The sequence below is a fragment of the Podarcis gaigeae genome, assembly GCF_964106915.1.
Source record: "Podarcis gaigeae genome assembly, chromosome: 6".
NCBI classification, from domain to species: Eukaryota; Metazoa; Chordata; class Lepidosauria; order Squamata; family Lacertidae; genus Podarcis; species Podarcis gaigeae.
Genome location: NC_139682.1, coordinates 22,364,791 through 22,382,348, shown reverse-complemented (window position 1 = coordinate 22,382,348; position 17,558 = coordinate 22,364,791). Strand labels below are relative to the sequence as shown.

The window sequence follows — 17,558 nt, the reverse complement described above, 5'->3', positions numbered from 1 at the left end:
GGGTAGATGGCAGTTAATGGATTGAGGTTGAATCCTGACAAGACAGAAGTACTGTTTTGGGAAAAGAGGGCGAGCAGGTGGGGGGGGGACTCCCTGGTCTTGAATGGGGTAACTGTGCCCCTGAAGGACCAGGTGCACAGCCTGGAGGTCATTTTGGACTCACAGCTATCCATGGAGGTGCAGGTCAAGGCTGTGTCCAGGATGGCTGCTTACCAGCTCCATCTGGTATGCAGGCTGAGACCCTACCTGCCCACAGACTGTCTCACCATAGTGGTGCATGCTCTAGTTATTGCCCGCTTGGACTACTGCAATGCGCTCTATGTGGGGCTACCTTTGAAGGTGACCCGGAAACTACAATTAATCCAGAAAGCAGCTGCTAGACTGGTGACTGGGAGTGGCAGCCGGGACAGCGTAACACCGGTCCTGAAAGACCTACATTGACTCCTAGTAAATTTCCGAGCACAATTCAAAGTGCTGGTGCTTACCTTTAAAGCCCTAAACAGCTTCACCCTGTATACATTGTGGAGGAGTGTCTCCACGCCATTGTTCAGCCTAGACACTGAAGCCATTCTTCTGGCGATTCCCTCACTGCAAAACGAGAAGTTACAGAGAACCAGGCAGAGGGCCTTCTCGTTAGCAGTACTTCCGATCAGATGTCAAAGAGATAAACAATATTTATTATTATTATTATTATGAGTCTCTTGCTCTACCAGCTGAGCTATCCCAATTTTGCAAATTACAGTTGTAAATTTCTTAGGGATAGTTTTTGCTTTTTTTGTAAACTTCTTTTGGGGGGGGGGTTCCCTGCAATCAAGCAATACAGTCATACCTCGGGTTACAGACACTTCAGTTTGTGTTTTTTCAGGTTACGGACGCACCAAAACCCGGAAGTAACCTATTCCCGTTACTTCCGGGTTTTGGTGGTCACGCATGAACAGAAGCACTGAATTGCAACCCGCGTTTGTGCAGACATGCCGCTGCGGGTTGCGAACGTGCATCCAGCAAGGATCATGTTCATAACCCGAGCGTCCACTGTATATGTATAACAATCAATCAACCAATCAGTCAAGTCTGTTCCAGATGAGGCTAGGAGAGACCCCGTCCCCAACCCTGGAGAGCTGCTGCTGCCAGTCAGTGCAGACAATCCTGAGCTAAGGCCTCAAGGCAGGCTTGCATGTTCCTAACCGAACTCTGCACATGCTCAAGAATGGCGGAAGTATTAACCTGATTTTGTGTGCCTCTCTGGCTGGGCCTGCCCACCCTTGCAAAGGTAAGGTGAGGAGACCGCCTCAGGCGTCAGGACCCGCAGGGGCAGGAGATCCTGATGTAGATCTTTAGTCCCTCCTGGTCGCTGGTGCAACTGTTCATCATTCACCCTTTGACTGGTAGGATGGGGGCGCCATTTTGTGGCGCCAAAATGCCTTGGGCCGGCCCTGCTGTCTGGCATTCATAACCTGCACTGAACCCTAGAGGTGTTGGTGGTGAGGGTAGGGGGCGGGGGGATAAACTCTGTACAGGTATGTGTGTCAGAGATGAGCCGGCTTCGTAACCCTCGAAGCCCTGACAGCCCTGGCCGCGACCGGCAGCGTCTGTTACTGGCAGGGAAGGGTTGTTGTTTTTTCCCCGTCGCCTCAGCCGCCCTTCTCGCTGCCTCACACACCGGGCGGGCCGGTCCCAGAAGAGACCGCTGGGCGGAGCCAGCCCTGCAGGAGAGCAACAGGCCGGGCCGGCGGCCACTGAAGCCCGGACTGGCGGAGGAGCAGGAGGCGGAAGCAGCATGGAGAACAGCCCGCGGGTTTTCGACAAGCCCAAGGTGAGAGAGCTGGGCGTCCCAGAGCTCGCCGTCAGCTCAGGCGGCTTTCCCGGGCCGCTGAGGGGGCGACCACCCGCCGCCGGGCTCGCCCTGCCCAGGCACCTCCGCGGACCTGCCGGCTTCGCCAGGGGCGCTTGCTCGGCAGGGAGCGCCGCGGTGCCTCAGCGGGACTTACTCCCAGGGAAGCGCGCCTGGCGGGAGGATCCCTGCCCGTGCTTCCCTCTCCTGCCCGAGCAACTCCTCCCCACCTTCATTCCCCCCTCAACGTTATTTCTGTTTTTCTTGCCTCTTTAACGCCTCGGGGAGGTGCGCGCTTCACCTCTCCCTCAGACACCCGTTCCCAGTGGCGTAGCGTGGGTTATCAGCACCCGGGGCAAGGCAAGTAATTTGCGCCCCCTAACCCATGGATGTGCGCCCCCTAACCCGTGGATGTGCGCCCCCTAACCCATGGATTTCCCTAACCCCCAGATGTTGCGCCCGGTGCGTCCGCCCCCCCCTGCACCCCCCACGCTACGCCCTTGCCCGTTCCCAGAAACGGGGTCTCTGAAACAGATGACCCAACTCCCCCCCCCCCCCAGAAAAAAACCCGGTGGTATTTTGTTGTTTCGTTACTATTTGCTGCTTTATAAAGGTAGGTGGGCTTCCCCGCTCTGCCTTATATGGGGAAACCCCAGCCAGATGGGCGGGGTATCATGATTATTATTATTACCTGCCCCCTTCGCTTACCTCTGTATAACCACCTCTTTTTATTTCGTCTTTCCCCACTTTATTTGCACCCCACTCCCAAAACCCCAGTTCCTTTTCAATTCCTGCCTCTCCCTCCCATCACCCTATTAACTTTAATGTTACCTGCCTTACTGCTCCTGCCTGATATACCTAGGCTCCCCTGAGAAAACGACGGAATAGAAATTTAATACATATATATATATACATACAGTATAGCAAATAACTGCCTATTGCCCCCACTTGCTTCCTATCTCTTGCATTTTATCTACCGTTGCAAATGTTCCTGCCTCACCTTGCCTGTTCCTGGCCTAAGTGTCCTCTTGTCTTATCCATCAAATGATAACATTAGCGTTGCTACTCCTATGACCTTTAGCCCCACTTTGGGCATCCCGTTTGTAGGTCTGCCCAGTTTCTATCACCGAGCGTTACACAGAAAACAAGATTTTGCTTATCGGTTACAGCATTTATTTTCCGCCAAGGAGCTCAAGGATGCATAGGGTTGTCTTCCCTCCTCATTTTAACATTCCAACAACCCTGTGGGGTAGTCTAGAATGAGAGATAGTGACTGGCCCAATAACACCCAGTGAAACTTGTGGCTGAGTTACTCATCATTCAGAGCTTCCTGATACTCTACTTCTGTCTTGCTCATAGATAAGTGCTGTTTTGGCCACGTCAGGATAGGCACTCAGATTTAAGTACTGATACAGAGAGTGAGCAAACAGTATCTGGTTCATCAAAGTGTTTTTATGGTGCGACTTCTGCTTTTGTCAGTAATTCAACGAATGTAGTCTGAATCTGATTGCAATCTAGACAAGTGTGCTCTCTCTCTCTCTCTCTCTTACTACCCTTTGGGTAGTAACATGATCTTAATGTATGTTAAGACATTCATGAGTACTGTCTCCACATGGATGCATACATCCACATTTTATAGGGGGAAGTTAATGGGTGAAAATTTTGCTAAATTGCAGTGTGCTTTTTTGGGGGGGGGTGTATTTTAGCAGCTCCTGCAACCTGAACTGCACACACCAACTTTAAGCATATAACTTTGCACAAATCGTTTAGTAAAACAGCACTTTATTCTTTATTTATATCCCACCTTTTTTCTTCAAGAAGCTCAAGGTGGTAGTAGACATGGTTCTCCCTCTCCTCATTTGATCACCACAACAACTCTCTGAGGTAGGTTAGACTGAGAGGCACTGACTGGCCCAAGATCATCCAGTGAGCATCATGGCAGAGCAGGGATTTGAACCCTGGCCTCTGAGCTCGTAGTCCAACAGTCTTATCGACTAATAATATATAGATCTAATCCATTCAGCATTGATGAAACTTGCATCAGTTGCTGATGGCACTACAACTTTTTGCTGGAACCAGCTTATTTATCTTCAACAAGGCTCAGCAGAAAGAAGTAGGAGTGTTTAACAAACAAAAACCTTGGAAAGTACTTCAATCTATGCAGTAATCATATGGGTTGTATCTCTGACACTCGCCTTGTTTAACATTCAGTGACAGCACATTCTTGCTAGTGAGTAAAGTTCCAAACAGCAGGGAAGTTCCAAATGATGAGGAAGTTAAATATGCAATGCTGAATTGCAATAATAAGACATGAAGTAAGTTTAAAAATAGCTTTTCTTTTATGATTCATTGCCGTTTTGAGACACAATATCTTCACATTTTTGCAGAAATCTGATAAAACAAGATTTTACATATTTACGAAATAAGTTGTGCCATTAGTCATTACTCAGTGGGAGTAGTTAAACTTAGATCCAGATATTATGGTTAAAATGAGTTGGGGTAGTTTTGTGTTGTGCCAACTCATTTCATCCCTTTGTGGGTTTCTTCACTGCTCAAACTCAACTTAATTCATTAAATAATAAAGTTCACACAAATTCAGTGAAACACAACCTCTTTTAAAAAAAATATTGGTAGCAGTGATATTACTGCATCCCTAAAACAACATTAATTTAATTTGATTTATTAGATTTATATACCACCCTTCATTACAAGATCTCAGGGCAGTTCACAAGATAAAAACACAGGTTAAAAACAGAAATACAGGGTTAAAATAAAAACTATAAAACAATAACCCCCTCCCACAAACACATTTTAAATACTAGAATATTAATCAGCCAAAGGCCTGGTTGAGGAGAAAGGTTTTTGCCTGGTGCCTGAATATATATAATAAAGGCGCCAAGTGAACCTCCTTAGGGAGAACATCCCACAAACGGAGCCACTACAGAAAAGGTCCATTTTTGTGTTGCCACTCTCCATACCTCCTATGAAGGAGGCACATGAACATCTGGTAATCTTTTGTAACACTTTTGAAATAAGCTGAAACATTGACAACCCTTAGGAAACTGACTTTTACTGCAATGGTGCAATTGTCTGGACTGCCTTTCTCTGATGCTTCAGACTCCAAATAATATTATAATGATGACACTCATGATTGATTACAAATTTCAATAGGATATTGGAAGAGGACAGTGCCATAAGTTTGTCAGCCCTGGTTCTAAATCATAAGATAAACCTTATTGTATGAGATCAAAGGTCCATGTAGTTCAGCATCTTGGTTTATGTTAGTGACCAGCCAGATGCCTTTGGGAAATCCAGAAGCAGGGACTACAGTATTCTCTAAGCAGTTTATTATAATAAAAATGTTGACCCTAGTTTCTTAAGAGCACTTTGCCCTCCCTAAGCAGTCTCATTGACGTCACAGACTGAGGAGGAGTCATCTGCTTTCTTCTGATAAGTGGGATCAGCTGGAAGAGTTTTGGTAGTTACGTTCAGTATGCATACTGAAGAATTTGCAGTATCAGGCATCAGTGCTCCTTGTTTTATTTATATATAACATCTAAGTGAGTTCTTGGTCTTTGGCTCTGAATTTGTTTATGAAAAGATAAACAACAGAGGCATAATAATCATATGGTGAGGCTTTCAGACTTGCACTGAAGATAGACAATTGTTTGGTTACAGCTAGGAGAATTTCAACAATACTGCTTTTGATCCTCTTGATCCTTAACAATATTGCTCTTGAGCCTATTCAGAATTAGATACGTTCAATGGAACACAGTTTGTGAAATTTTATTTCGGGAATGCATCATCTAGAAACAAGCAAAAGTTTATTCTTGCTTCAGGAGTATTGTTTTTACCCCTAAATAAATTTAGTTGGTGGATTAATTAACTACCCAGCTGCATTTCTAACCCCATTTACCTGGAAATAAGACCAGCAGAGGGACACGGGTGGCGCTGTGGGTTAAACCACAGAGCCTAGGACTTGCTGATCATAAGGTCGGCGGTTTGAATCCCCTCGACGGGGTGAGCTCCCGTTGCTCGGTCCCTGCTCCTGCCAACCTAGCAGTTCGAAAGCATGCCAGTGCAAGTAGATAAATAGGTACCGCTCCGGCGGGAAGGTAAACGGCGTTTCCTTTCGCTGCTCTGGTTCGCCAGAAGCGGCTTAGTCATGCTGGCCACATGACCCGGAAGCTGTACGCAGGATCCCTCGGCCTATAGAGCGAGATGAGCGTCACAACCCCAGAGTCGGTCACGATTGGACCTAATGGTCAGGGGTCCCTTTACCTTTTTACCTAAGACCAGCAGAATTCTGTATGACTTATTCTGAGTTGCCATGGTTATGATTACACTGCAAGATTTCTTTAATTGGATGACAGCCATCTATCATGCTTACATTTTTATTGTTAGAAAATACAGCGTGTCATAGATTTGCAGTGCAATGAGCCAAATTTTATTAATGAAATAATTATAAAAGCAAAGCAATGTAATTAGAATAATTCCACTAAATATGTTTAGTCTGAAAAAGTTATGAAACAACATTTTGGGATCAAACCTAAAATCATATGCATGTTTCCAAGTATCTGATAAGAATAATTTATTAAAATTCAATGTAGCAAATTAGATTGTAAATAATAAACATGTAATTAATAAATTAGATAAAATAATAAACTGAGCTGTACCGCATTTCTCTCCCAATTTTGAACCATCCATTTATTCCATAGAGATATGTGGTAGCTGGGACAGGGCAGTTCATTTGCCATTTTCTCCCTGCTGAGATGTGTTGATAGTGGTTCCAGAAAGTAATTTCTGAACAGGCTTCATTTCATTGGGTGGAGGGCATTTTTTTCAAGCTTTGCGGTGCTCCTTTATACCATTGAGACACCCAGTCATTGTATCAATGTAAGTATGTGGTACAGTGAGTCAGTGAGCCTGGCTGTTAACCAGAAGATAGTTGGTTTGAGCCCGCACAGGGACAGCTGTGAGCAGGATTCCTGCATTGCAGGGTGTTGGAATAGATGACCCTCAGGGTCCCTTCCAACTCTACAATTTTAAGATTCTACCAGGTCATTAACAATGCACTGCTCTTCCCAGTATAAAAGGTTTGAAAAGAAGTCTATATGTATTTGTCAAGCTGTAATTAATGAAACTGGTTGAGTGGGAAGAAGTATTCTAGAGTAATGATAGTGTTGTGGACTTGCTGTGAACTTATTCATCTACTAAAACCCTTGAGGCGTTGCAACAGCTTGTTGAACACTAGCATTGCTATGATTTCACTTGGTTGCATGAGTGTCTTGAGATCACTTTGATACTTTCCCAGAGAGTGTAGTACAATTTTATCCATGCCCTATAAATACCATACCTCAGCTTGTACCAGTTTCTTTTGTTAGGAAGGGAAATGAGAGTAATGACTATGTTTACGTCTCATAAATTAGAGGCTTTCTTTGCTACTAATCTGAAAATACACTTATTAGTGAGGGGCAATTCAGTACAATAGATGTCAGGGAATCAGAGTAGTCCCCCATTGGGCAGAAACATATTAGAGAAGTCAAGAATTGGTTTAACCTACTTTATATAATTAGGTTTTAGTAATAAAGTTACTAGTAATAAAAGAATTTAATAACATGAAATTAAAACACATCTAAAATTTGTGCAAATTTTTACAAGGAACTATAAGAAAATAAATTCTTAATGTAACATAGAAATCTTATGTACTGTGCAATCCTAATGATTTGTCAGAACTCTCACAATGTGCAGCTTGGTTTGTATGAAGTTTGAGCAGTTTTCCTTTTCGTGTACAGCAGTTGAAGCATTGCATTGTGGACTTATCAGATCTAGACCAGATCAGGAAGTCTGATAGATTATACCTTCCATCTCTAGCAGCTTTTGCTATGTCAGAGGAAGGCATTGGAATTTTGAATACAGTATATCTTAATATGAGCCTTCTGCAGACTCACTGACTTACAGACAGGGTTATTGTCATGTACATAAGGAGCCACTCTGGGTTCTTTTGGGAGGAAGAAATTTCAGAAATAATACGTTGGGAACAAAGTCTGCTACTTGTTGCTGAAGTGTACCACTATTCTTAAACTAGCTGAATACATTCTATTTTCAACTCACAACCCTGAGCTGCCTGGATTGGGCATATTATAGTGAATAGTGTTCTGTTCTCTCCACTTCTCTGAGTGGTGAGAATTTCAGCATATACTAGGTTTAGTTTTCTTTGGAAAGGGGTCACTGGAAGTGTATGGTGTTCTGTAATATTTTGAGTCTATTTACAAATATATAGGTTGGGTGTAGGGGAAGGCAGGGCTTAAACATTCCAAGATCAACTGCTCTCATATCAGATCTCCAGAGGGAGAATGCCAGCACTCCAAAATGCTGTTAGCTTGCAAAACCCAAAACTCACAGACATCTCTTTACCACAAAAGGAAATTACTAGTGCACTCATGATGAGCTATGCTGCTTTTTACAAACAGGTTCAAAAGAGCGTCCATAATAGGCGTTTTCATTGGGAGCAGGCAAATGAAGCAAATCTTTGAATCTGATATGTTTGTGGCTTCTTCCTTCATAAGAAGCTGCTACGCAACCATCAGCCAAATTACTATCCTCATTTTATTTGTTTAGATTGTGTTGTGTAAGCAGAGATCAGAGAGTAAGAATATTTGGTTCTCTTTTTACATCTGAAATTTTGACACTGAGAAGTTGTTGTAATTGCAAAATAAACCAGATGCTTTGGCTAGTAAGTTTCTTTTACAAAAGCTTATCATTTCCCTATGCTGGTTTTAAATGCTACCAACTTTCAAGTTGCTTACATTTTGGAGGATGGGGAGAGAGAGCTGCTGTGCTAAACTAAAAACTATGACTGCATGCATATATCTGTCAGAAATGTCATTTTCCACTCTTAGGTCACAAGGGCTTTAATGTATATTACTATTCACATTCTTTCAACTGTTTTGCAGGTAGAACTTCATGTCCACCTAGATGGAGCCATTAAACCAGAAACCATTTTATACTTTGGCAAGTGAGTGAGTGGCTTTGGGTGGTGTTTTTCCTTTTTATTTTTTCAGAAGCTCATGCTTAGTCTGAATTGTTTGCAAAATGTTCCTTGGTCATTAATGTCTCCAGGATAAAAGCAAATGAAACATCAAAACCTTTGATCAGGCTTCATTACTTGCATTTTGTTAGTTTGATGCAATTTTAGAGAGTAAGATTCCACCTAATTGTTGTAGAACAACTAGTGTGCTTTGGTAAGGGAAATACATCAAAAGCACAGTTTTGTGCATGTGTATGTCCCACTGTGTTCAATAGAGCTTATCCCCAGATAAGGGTGCATAGGATTTCCCCTTCAAAGTTTGCAAGCTGCAGTAGTGGCATGTTTCTTATCAACTATCCCTCTGCAATTATTTTGAAATCCATCCCCAGTCAGGAAGGTGGGGGAATATGGGAGTCAGAGACAGAAAAGAATCAAGCAAGCTAAGAAGTGTGAGAGAGCCTGATTCTCTGCAGAGAACTAAAGAGTCTATTCAGAATCAAGACTATCACTGATTGGTATTGTTGTTTTAAAACTTTTTCCAGATGTGAAAATCTATTTAAAAGTTCAAAGATTTTTGTAAATAATAACCTATTATAAATATACTTCAGACCTAACTATTACAGCAAAATGGGAAGGTCATATAAGGTTACTGAGTTAGGAATTCAGATTTGCAAAGGGGACTGCTTAAGGCCGAAGTCAGATGCTTTTGTTTACAGAGATACCAGTTTCTATGAAAAAAGGAAATTTGACAGAAGAACCAGAAGTAAGGGCCATGAAACATCTGGAGTACAAGAATATCTTACCAGCAATTGTACTCCAAAAGGGGAATTTGCTATTTCATTAGCCAGCACTCAGTTAGTTTGGCTTTTAGCTGAGGATGGAGATTCTACACAAACATTTATTTAATCAGAAAGCCAAGATTCTACAAATGTGTGCTTCATTTACATTTTTTGTTCAATTGGTTTAAGAGAATTGTCCTCAGGCTGTCAACTTTGCCTCCTTCAACATAAGAACAAGAAATTTTATCATCTAAAAATAAAGACATAATTCCATTAATCACATAGAGTCACTTTGTATGTTGTTACATATGTTACAATGTATATTTTTATAGTCTTCCAGAGCATAAGAGAGGAATTATAGACACAGAAAGTGCCATCAGATTAATCAGTGACTACATGAAAAATATCTAGGGCTTTCTGACCATCAGTTTTCTTCACTGACTTACTAAAAGAATTTAGTTCAGAACTTGCCCAAGTAAGCCTACCGCAGTTGATACATGTATTTTGTTTAACATCTAGGAAAAGGGGAAAACAGCTTCCTGCAGATACAGTAGAAGGCCTTCTGCAATGTGTTAGCTACAGCGAACCTATCAGTCTCACAGAGTTCCTAGAAAAATTTTCTGTCTACATGCCAGCAATTGCGTGAGTAAAGTAACTTGCTCTATCTTTACTCTTGTCAAACCTCCCTTCTATCCCTTTGAGTCGCTGTTGATGCGTGTTGCATAGTATATGACCACCAAGCTTTGGTTTGGCCCTGATTATGTTTTCTTGCCATTAAAGCATTAGACCAAAATAGTACAAACCTTTAATTTGTGAGATTGCTTAGAGATCAGTGCCGTTATTCCCGCTGAGAAAGAAACAGCCTGGTGTATGTGACTTGCTGGTGCACAGTGACCCTGTACCCTATCAGTAGTTAATGAGTGGAACAGGTTCATAATCTATCTTCATCCTTGAAGCCCTGTGTGGGCAGTTCTAGAACTGCTGCCAGCAGGATTAGATTGATTGGGACCAGCACAATATGCTTTCAGCATAGCAAAATGATCACCAGACTACTGAACTGGTTGCAGTGCTTACTGATTTTGACACATTGGAGAAATCTCTTCCAGTACATAGATTTTTTGCATTCTGATTCTTGGAATAAATTCTGGTCCACATTAACCATCTAGATCTTAAGCGAACACAGGCTTAATTGTATTGCTGACAGGCCATATTTAGGAAAAGCACAACTACTGCTAACTTGAGAAATATGGCTTTTGGGGGATTTTGATTTGCTCTATACTCTAATAGCAAAAGGGGGAGCTTTTACTTCCCTTCCAACTAGGATCCTAATTTGCAGGGTCGTGGGGAGGGAAATACAGGACCAAGGTCACAGAGGACAACAAACATGACATTCCTTTTCCTTGAACCCTTTAAACTTTTAGTGGGTCACTTAGGGATGATTCAAAATAGAGAGCATACTACTTCCTGAAATCCAAATTAATATCCATTCAGTTGTGAAAGTAGCAACACCCTTAAATCCTTAAATAATCATTGATTAGTATGACATTGGCAGATTTAGGGAAGCGCAACCCATTTGCCCACACTGGGTGCTGAGCAATGACAAACAGTGGAAGGCCAGAAATGGGAAGGCAAATTTTGGTGTTGCACAGGGTACTGCTGAAATTTTAAAGTCTGACACTGATATGTGCCATAAGATACACAATTTGGATGAAAAGGCACACTGTGCTTTGTCAATAGCAGTGATTAAGAAATCAAGAGGAAACAGAGAGATAGTGTGTGAGTTTGAATCTCATGCAACCTCAAACACTAGTTTGTATTACATCTGAACTAGCATGGTGTGTGAATGCTAGTAACTGACTAGGCAAGCCACAATGTCTAAAAACTGGGAAGAACTGGGATGTTTCTTTTGGAACCTACAGGCTTCTTTGGCACCCTTGAAATTTGGCTGCTTAGGAAATGGAAGTGTTGGCTCATATTGTTGTTTTTTCAGATCGTGAGTTAGAACTGACTCATAACTTATGGACACTACCTTAAAATTTAGGCACTCATGAATAACAGAAATGTCACATTTTGATGACTGGTAGGAGGACATTGGCAAGTAGAGAAAGTGCTGGTTCCAAAACAGAATAAGTACACAGCCCTTATCCAGTGAATCCAAAGTACACTTTGCTTTTTATCTGTCTTGAACACTTAGAACTACAACCACTTTCTTCAGCTCCTTATCTGCAACTCTGTGTGAGAGTTAAACTCAATGCCTTACCACTTGGAATGCAAAAAGGATCGAAAAGATTCTTTGCTGCGGCTAATTGGCTACTTAAGCATCCTGAATTTTCCCATTAGCCTATGTAGCTCATGCTGAAATAGGAAAAATGTTTTTCCTGCATTAATGTGACAAACATAGCTTAGCTGCTTCATAATATTTTGGGTTTTAGAATTGGATGAGACCATATTGGCTCCTTTTATATGATTTTGATTATCGTGAGCCATTTTAAATTCGTTTGGGGAAACAGCATATAAATGTACCAAATAAAATTTTATTAATCTGTGGTCAGATCAGGCTTGCAAATTCACAAGGGTTTGAACAGTGTGTTGCTGAAGTGTAGAATTTTGGTCTGCTAAGAAGCATTAACTCCCACAGCACCGCATATCCATGTTTTGTAGAGTTTAGATTGTTAATTGACTACAGCAATTATAGAAATCAACATTTTCTACATCCACAGAGGGGACCGTGAGGCTGTGGAAAGAATTGCTTATGAATTTGTAGAAATGAAAGCAAAGGAAGGTGTAATCTATGTTGAAGCCCGGTACAGCCCTCACCTCCTAGCCAACTGCAAAGTGCATCCTATCCCCTGGAACCAAGAAGAGTGAGTACCTTCTTAAAGGTGTAAGATAACACAATATAAAGTAACCTTCCTAAGAGTGGATGGTGGCATACTACTAACTGGCAGCATGCAGTTAAGGAAAATATGATGAAAATAAGTACATCTTCAAGGGCAATGTGAAATTCCTTCACATGCCTCATTACACTCCACCCTGCACCAGGGATCAGTGCAGTATGCCCAACCAGTATTTTAGAGTCTAAATAATAAAACGTACCGGTCTCTTTGTTTAAAGGATGCTTCCCATGCATTTCTGATACATATGGTTCAACAGTGGATATCTAATTGACTTTCTTTGCATATACTATTGTTATATTTTCCCCAGAGAATGAGAGAAAAGTATGAAAGTGCACTGTTTCTAAAGTTAATATTTTAGGCTATGCTCACTTTCCTGGGAGTAAAACCTGTTGAACTCAGTGTGAATTAGTTCCACGTAAGCATGCATAAGCTTGCAGCATTAAAGTCCAATTGGTGTCATAGACAGGGATTAGGAACTGTTTAACTTTCCCTTAGAAATCAGTCATACTCGGAAATTTCATTCCCTAGTTAAAATACTTCCATGTTTTTGGATCATCCACACAAGCACTCACTCTCTTAATGGAGCAGCACATTTAGATTCTTCAGTTCACATAAAACTCTTTACTGTGCACAATAGAAAAATAACTAAACTTTCAACTATAAAACAGAAAAGGGATATTTAGAAAATTAGCCGTTGCTTGAGGTAGACAGTGAACAGATAATAAAATCCTGCACCTCAAATATGACATAACAGAGTTGAATATTAGGTTACTGTAATTAGTCAGGAGACAAAGATCTCTAGCTACCCTTATGTAGTTGCCACAACTTGCGTGCCCCCACACACCCAAATTTAAAATAGGTTACAATAGGACTATGTTACAACAGGTTGCAAATAAAAGGCACCACATGTGTAGGATAAATAAAATAAGTATTTGTGATGTGCCCACAATTAACAGAATTGTTGAGGCTTGCTTTGTGTTTCTACTTTTTTGACAAGAAAATAACCTTAGTTTTAGAATATGGAATCCACAGCTTTTGTATTTACAGAGCACACGAAGTCCATCTGCCTTTAGCTTTCCATTTTAGAAAGCAGAGCTGGTGATTTATCAAGCCTGTCGTATTTTTCCCTCCATCCCTCCTTTTCTCTGAGAATGCTGCCACGTTAGTGAGACCTCCTGCCCCGAGTACTTCATCCATCTTGCCTGTGTGAAGCAGCTGTAAGAGTTCTTGGCAGAAGTTACTCTTAGCTGAAGAAAAGAACCAGAGCTCAAACACAAGCATTTTTCTTCCCCAGCTCTTATTTAAAAATAAAAAAAATCCTTGCAGTTTTGACTGTTACAGCTACTGGTTTGAAACCCTGCAGGTGATCTTTCTAGCTCTTAATTTGTTTAGAAGAAACCAGAGCTTTGTTTGACAATACATTGCTAATTTGTATAAGGGAGTTTCGGGAGTGAGAATAGAGAAGGGAGAAAAGTTTGCTGCTATTGCCTGCAATTCCTGCCAGGGAAGACTGAAGCTGTGCATGTTAATAGATAGCAGGGAAGATGCTATTCCAGCTGGAAAAAACCCCATTTCCTTATAGAAATACTCAATGATCTACCATGGACATTACCAATATAGATGTAAAATTCGTTTGACTTAATACCAAGAATAGCACCTAGACTTTTTCTGGTATGTTTATAGTGCTTAGAAAATGTTTTGGGAACTGCTGAATCTGAACAGAGGAGACATCCTTAGCCTGATTTGGACCACTGATCCCTTGAGGACCAATATTGTCTGCTGTTGCCAACTCTGCTATCTGAGGGCTCATCCACACTTCCGCTTGCCCTGTCACTTTCTCCCTGGGAAAACCCATTCTTTACCACTGAATTGGAGCTGACATCAGTCAGGTTTTCTGTGAATTGATGTTTGCTCCAATTCAGCTCTAAAGAGCGGGTTTTCTCAGGGAAAGTGGCAGGGCAAATGGAAAACTGCTCAGACCCAAACAGAAAACTTCTCGTACTTTGCAAGTGTGGATGAGCCCTGAGATCCTTTCAAATGGAGATGCTGGGGACTGAACCTGGATCTTCTGCATTCCTGTCATCTGTTCTACCACTGAACTAGGTTTTATCTGGCAGACTTGTTTGCTATTTGTACCCAGATGTTGGTTGTACTGAGTCCTTTATAATTCAGCCTGAGATGCAGGCAGCTCAGTGATAGGATTATGAGCACTTCCTTGAGCACTGATAATAGGAAACAACGATGCCTAACTGATCTCTTTGTATTTTTCTTTGTACAGGGGAGACCTAACTCCAGATGAAGTGGTTAGCCTTGTTAATCGGGGGTTAAAAGCTGGAGAGAAGGCTTTTAACATCAAAGCCAGATCTATTCTATGCTGCATGCGCCACATGCCAAGTAATGTATTACAGGTCATCTGTGGCTCTGATTCTTACTTTATCAAATCTGTCTTGCTCACCTCTCTGCTTCCCCACCCTTTCCCCACATACTGAGGTCAAATCCTTTTGCAATATATCAGTAAGTAATTCATTATGTTTAGATGCTCAATCACAATATAACCTTGTTAACTATTCTCACTTAAGTGTAGGTTCAGGGATAGAAACCGAGGAACAAATAGAGACAGAAGGAAGATAACGTCATATAACAATAGCTAAGAAAACTTGAACAGGTTGCTAACCATTCAGGCATGAGAGAGTGGGCTAATTTTGTAGTAATTAGTTGGGAACTTTTGACAAGTATGAATTAACAGTGCAATTGTTGTGGTTGGTATTGGTAATCTTAGACTTCTTCCACAGTTGTTCTTTTCTCTCTATTTGCCATCATTCATTCACTTTCTACGCATGGTTCTAATGACACAATTAACAAATTATTACATCCTAGTATTTTCTATGTTGGCATTCTATTTTTTTCTCAGATATTAATTTCACATATATGCCGTTTATACAGCTACCTCTCTGCAATCTATTGACTCAGACCTACTGCTTATGAACATATGTTAACTTAACCTAGCCTACCTCACAGCGCTGTTGCAAAAATAAAAGGGGAGGGGGAGGAAAGCCTACACAATCTTGAGTTCCTGGGTAGAAAAGAAAGATACAAATGTATGCATAATTCAGCTATGGAAGGCACTCCCATGGGAAGCAGTGATGACCTCCAACTTAGATGGCTTTAAAAAGAATTCATGAAGGGTAAGGCTATCAGTGGCTACTAGCCACAATGGCTGTGCTCTGCCTCCATGGTCAGAAGCAGTCTGTTTCTGAATACTAGTTGCTTGGAACAGTAGGAAGGGCTATTGCCCTCAGGTCCTGCCTGCTGGCATCTTCTCAGCCACTGAGAACAATATGCTAATCTAATTCTTAACAATATCCTTAAGGCAAATAAGATGCAAGCCCCCCTTCTTTTTAATATTTATTTTATCCATGCAAGAAGTCTCAGTCATACTTTAATGCTTGTGTGTTCATTTGGGTAGACAGTCATTTTAATGATTGCTTTGTATTGGTTTTAAAAGTTGTCACCACCCTGATGTTTTGCAAAACAGAATGTAAATACTTTTATGTATTTATGTAAGTGCAGTCTGTAAATAAATAAATTTCTGAATAAACATCTAGAACTTCATCTCCTGGAGCTATTAAATTGAGGGCATATGGACGTATAATACAGAAATGCTTCTGCGTTATTTTAGGCAGATGTGGTTCTTCGAGTTCGTAATAAAGGTAAAGGGGCCCCTGACCATTAGGTCCAGTCGTGAACGACTCTGGGGTTGCGGCGCTCATCTCACTTTATTGGCCGAGGGAGCCGGCATACAGCTTCCGGGTCATGTGGCCAGCATGACTAAGCCACTTCTGGCAAACCAGAGCAGCGCAGGGAAACGCCGTTTACCTTCCCACCGGAGCAGTACCTATTTATCTACTTGCACTTTGATATGCTTTCGAACTGCTAGCTTGGCAGGAGCAGGACTGAGCAATGGGAGCTCACCCCATCGTGGGGATTCGAACCGCTGACCTTCTGATCGGCAAGTCCTAGGCTCTGTGGTTTAACCCACAGCACCACCCGCGTTAATTTCAAATAGAGTTTATAGTTCACAAGCTAGCAGCAGTGGAACATGTGGCATGTAGAGTGGCAACTGTGCCCTCCCAGTGATGGCAGAGCTGTGTTCACCAGGAAGGGCCAGGTGAGGCAGTGCTGGATCATAGAGTTGTAGAGTTGGAAGAGACCTCAGTGTCATCTGGTCCAACCACCTGCAATGCAGGAATCTTGCCCACAACTGTCCCTGGGTGGACTGGGCTCATGTTCTGCTTTCTGGACTAAACATATTTTGATCTTAGAAGATGTTTGTTGCCAGAATTTTTGGAGAAAATGGCAGGTTGGATATTAATGTCTGCTAAATGTAGCTGAAGTGTCTGAAATGATTACAGTGAGGTTTGATCTTTATTAAATGATGAAACAAATTGCCTTAATGTGTCGGAGCACGACACAGAAGGTAGTTAATTGTTAACAACATGCTAACTTATCTCTGCTCTTTGCTGAAGTATGGTTATGTAATAAATTAAGAGTCCGCATACCATCTTAATCACAGATTGCTGAGCTAACGAGAATTTTCTGTCTTGAGTTTTGTGAAAGCAGCAGTCAATTAAAGTTGGTGTCAGTGAAGCTTTGCCTATGCCTTGAAACTTTGGCAGGTATTCAAGATCTTGCTGAGCTGATTTCAAAATATTGCCTGGAACTTAGAACAGCCTCTTTACAGCCTATATATTTAGGTGCACCTAAGTCCATTCATTTGAGTGGACTATGGCATACCTAACTTTGCATAGAATTAGACTGCAAGTTGAAAGGAAGCTGCAACAGGCAGAAGTTCAGTTCAGATCAGTCAAGCCTCTTGGTTTAAGCTGCTGTTGTCTGTACTATCATCTTTAGCAAACATCTGTTTTTTAAAATAATATTGTAGTTGGAACACCTAAAAACAGGTGCTTTGCTATGTGCAGTACAAACAGCTGTTCTTAATAAAGAGCCATCATTATATCTAT

The 17,558-nt window shown here is 41.7% G+C and overlaps 1 protein-coding gene across 2 annotated transcripts in view; it reads left to right on the top strand.

Annotated features, from left to right (window-relative positions):
- The first annotated feature begins 829 nt into the window (after positions 1 to 829).
- The window catches only part of ADA (adenosine deaminase), a 30,853-nt gene continuing 14,124 nt past the window's right edge, over positions 830 to 17,558 (top strand). The window contains exons 1-5 of one of the 2 annotated variants that reach the window (XM_083746310.1): positions 830 to 1,813; positions 8,788 to 8,849; positions 10,160 to 10,282; positions 12,361 to 12,504; positions 14,816 to 14,931. In XM_083746310.1, coding sequence (XP_083602436.1) covers positions 1,778 to 1,813; positions 8,788 to 8,849; positions 10,160 to 10,282; positions 12,361 to 12,504; positions 14,816 to 14,931 — 481 coding nt within the window. In that variant the 5' untranslated portion in view covers positions 830 to 1,777. Of the gene's footprint in view, positions 1,814 to 3,679; positions 3,720 to 8,787; positions 8,850 to 10,159; positions 10,283 to 12,360; positions 12,505 to 14,815; positions 14,932 to 17,558 lie in introns of those variants that run through there. The other variant, XM_083746311.1, reaches the window with a different exon arrangement.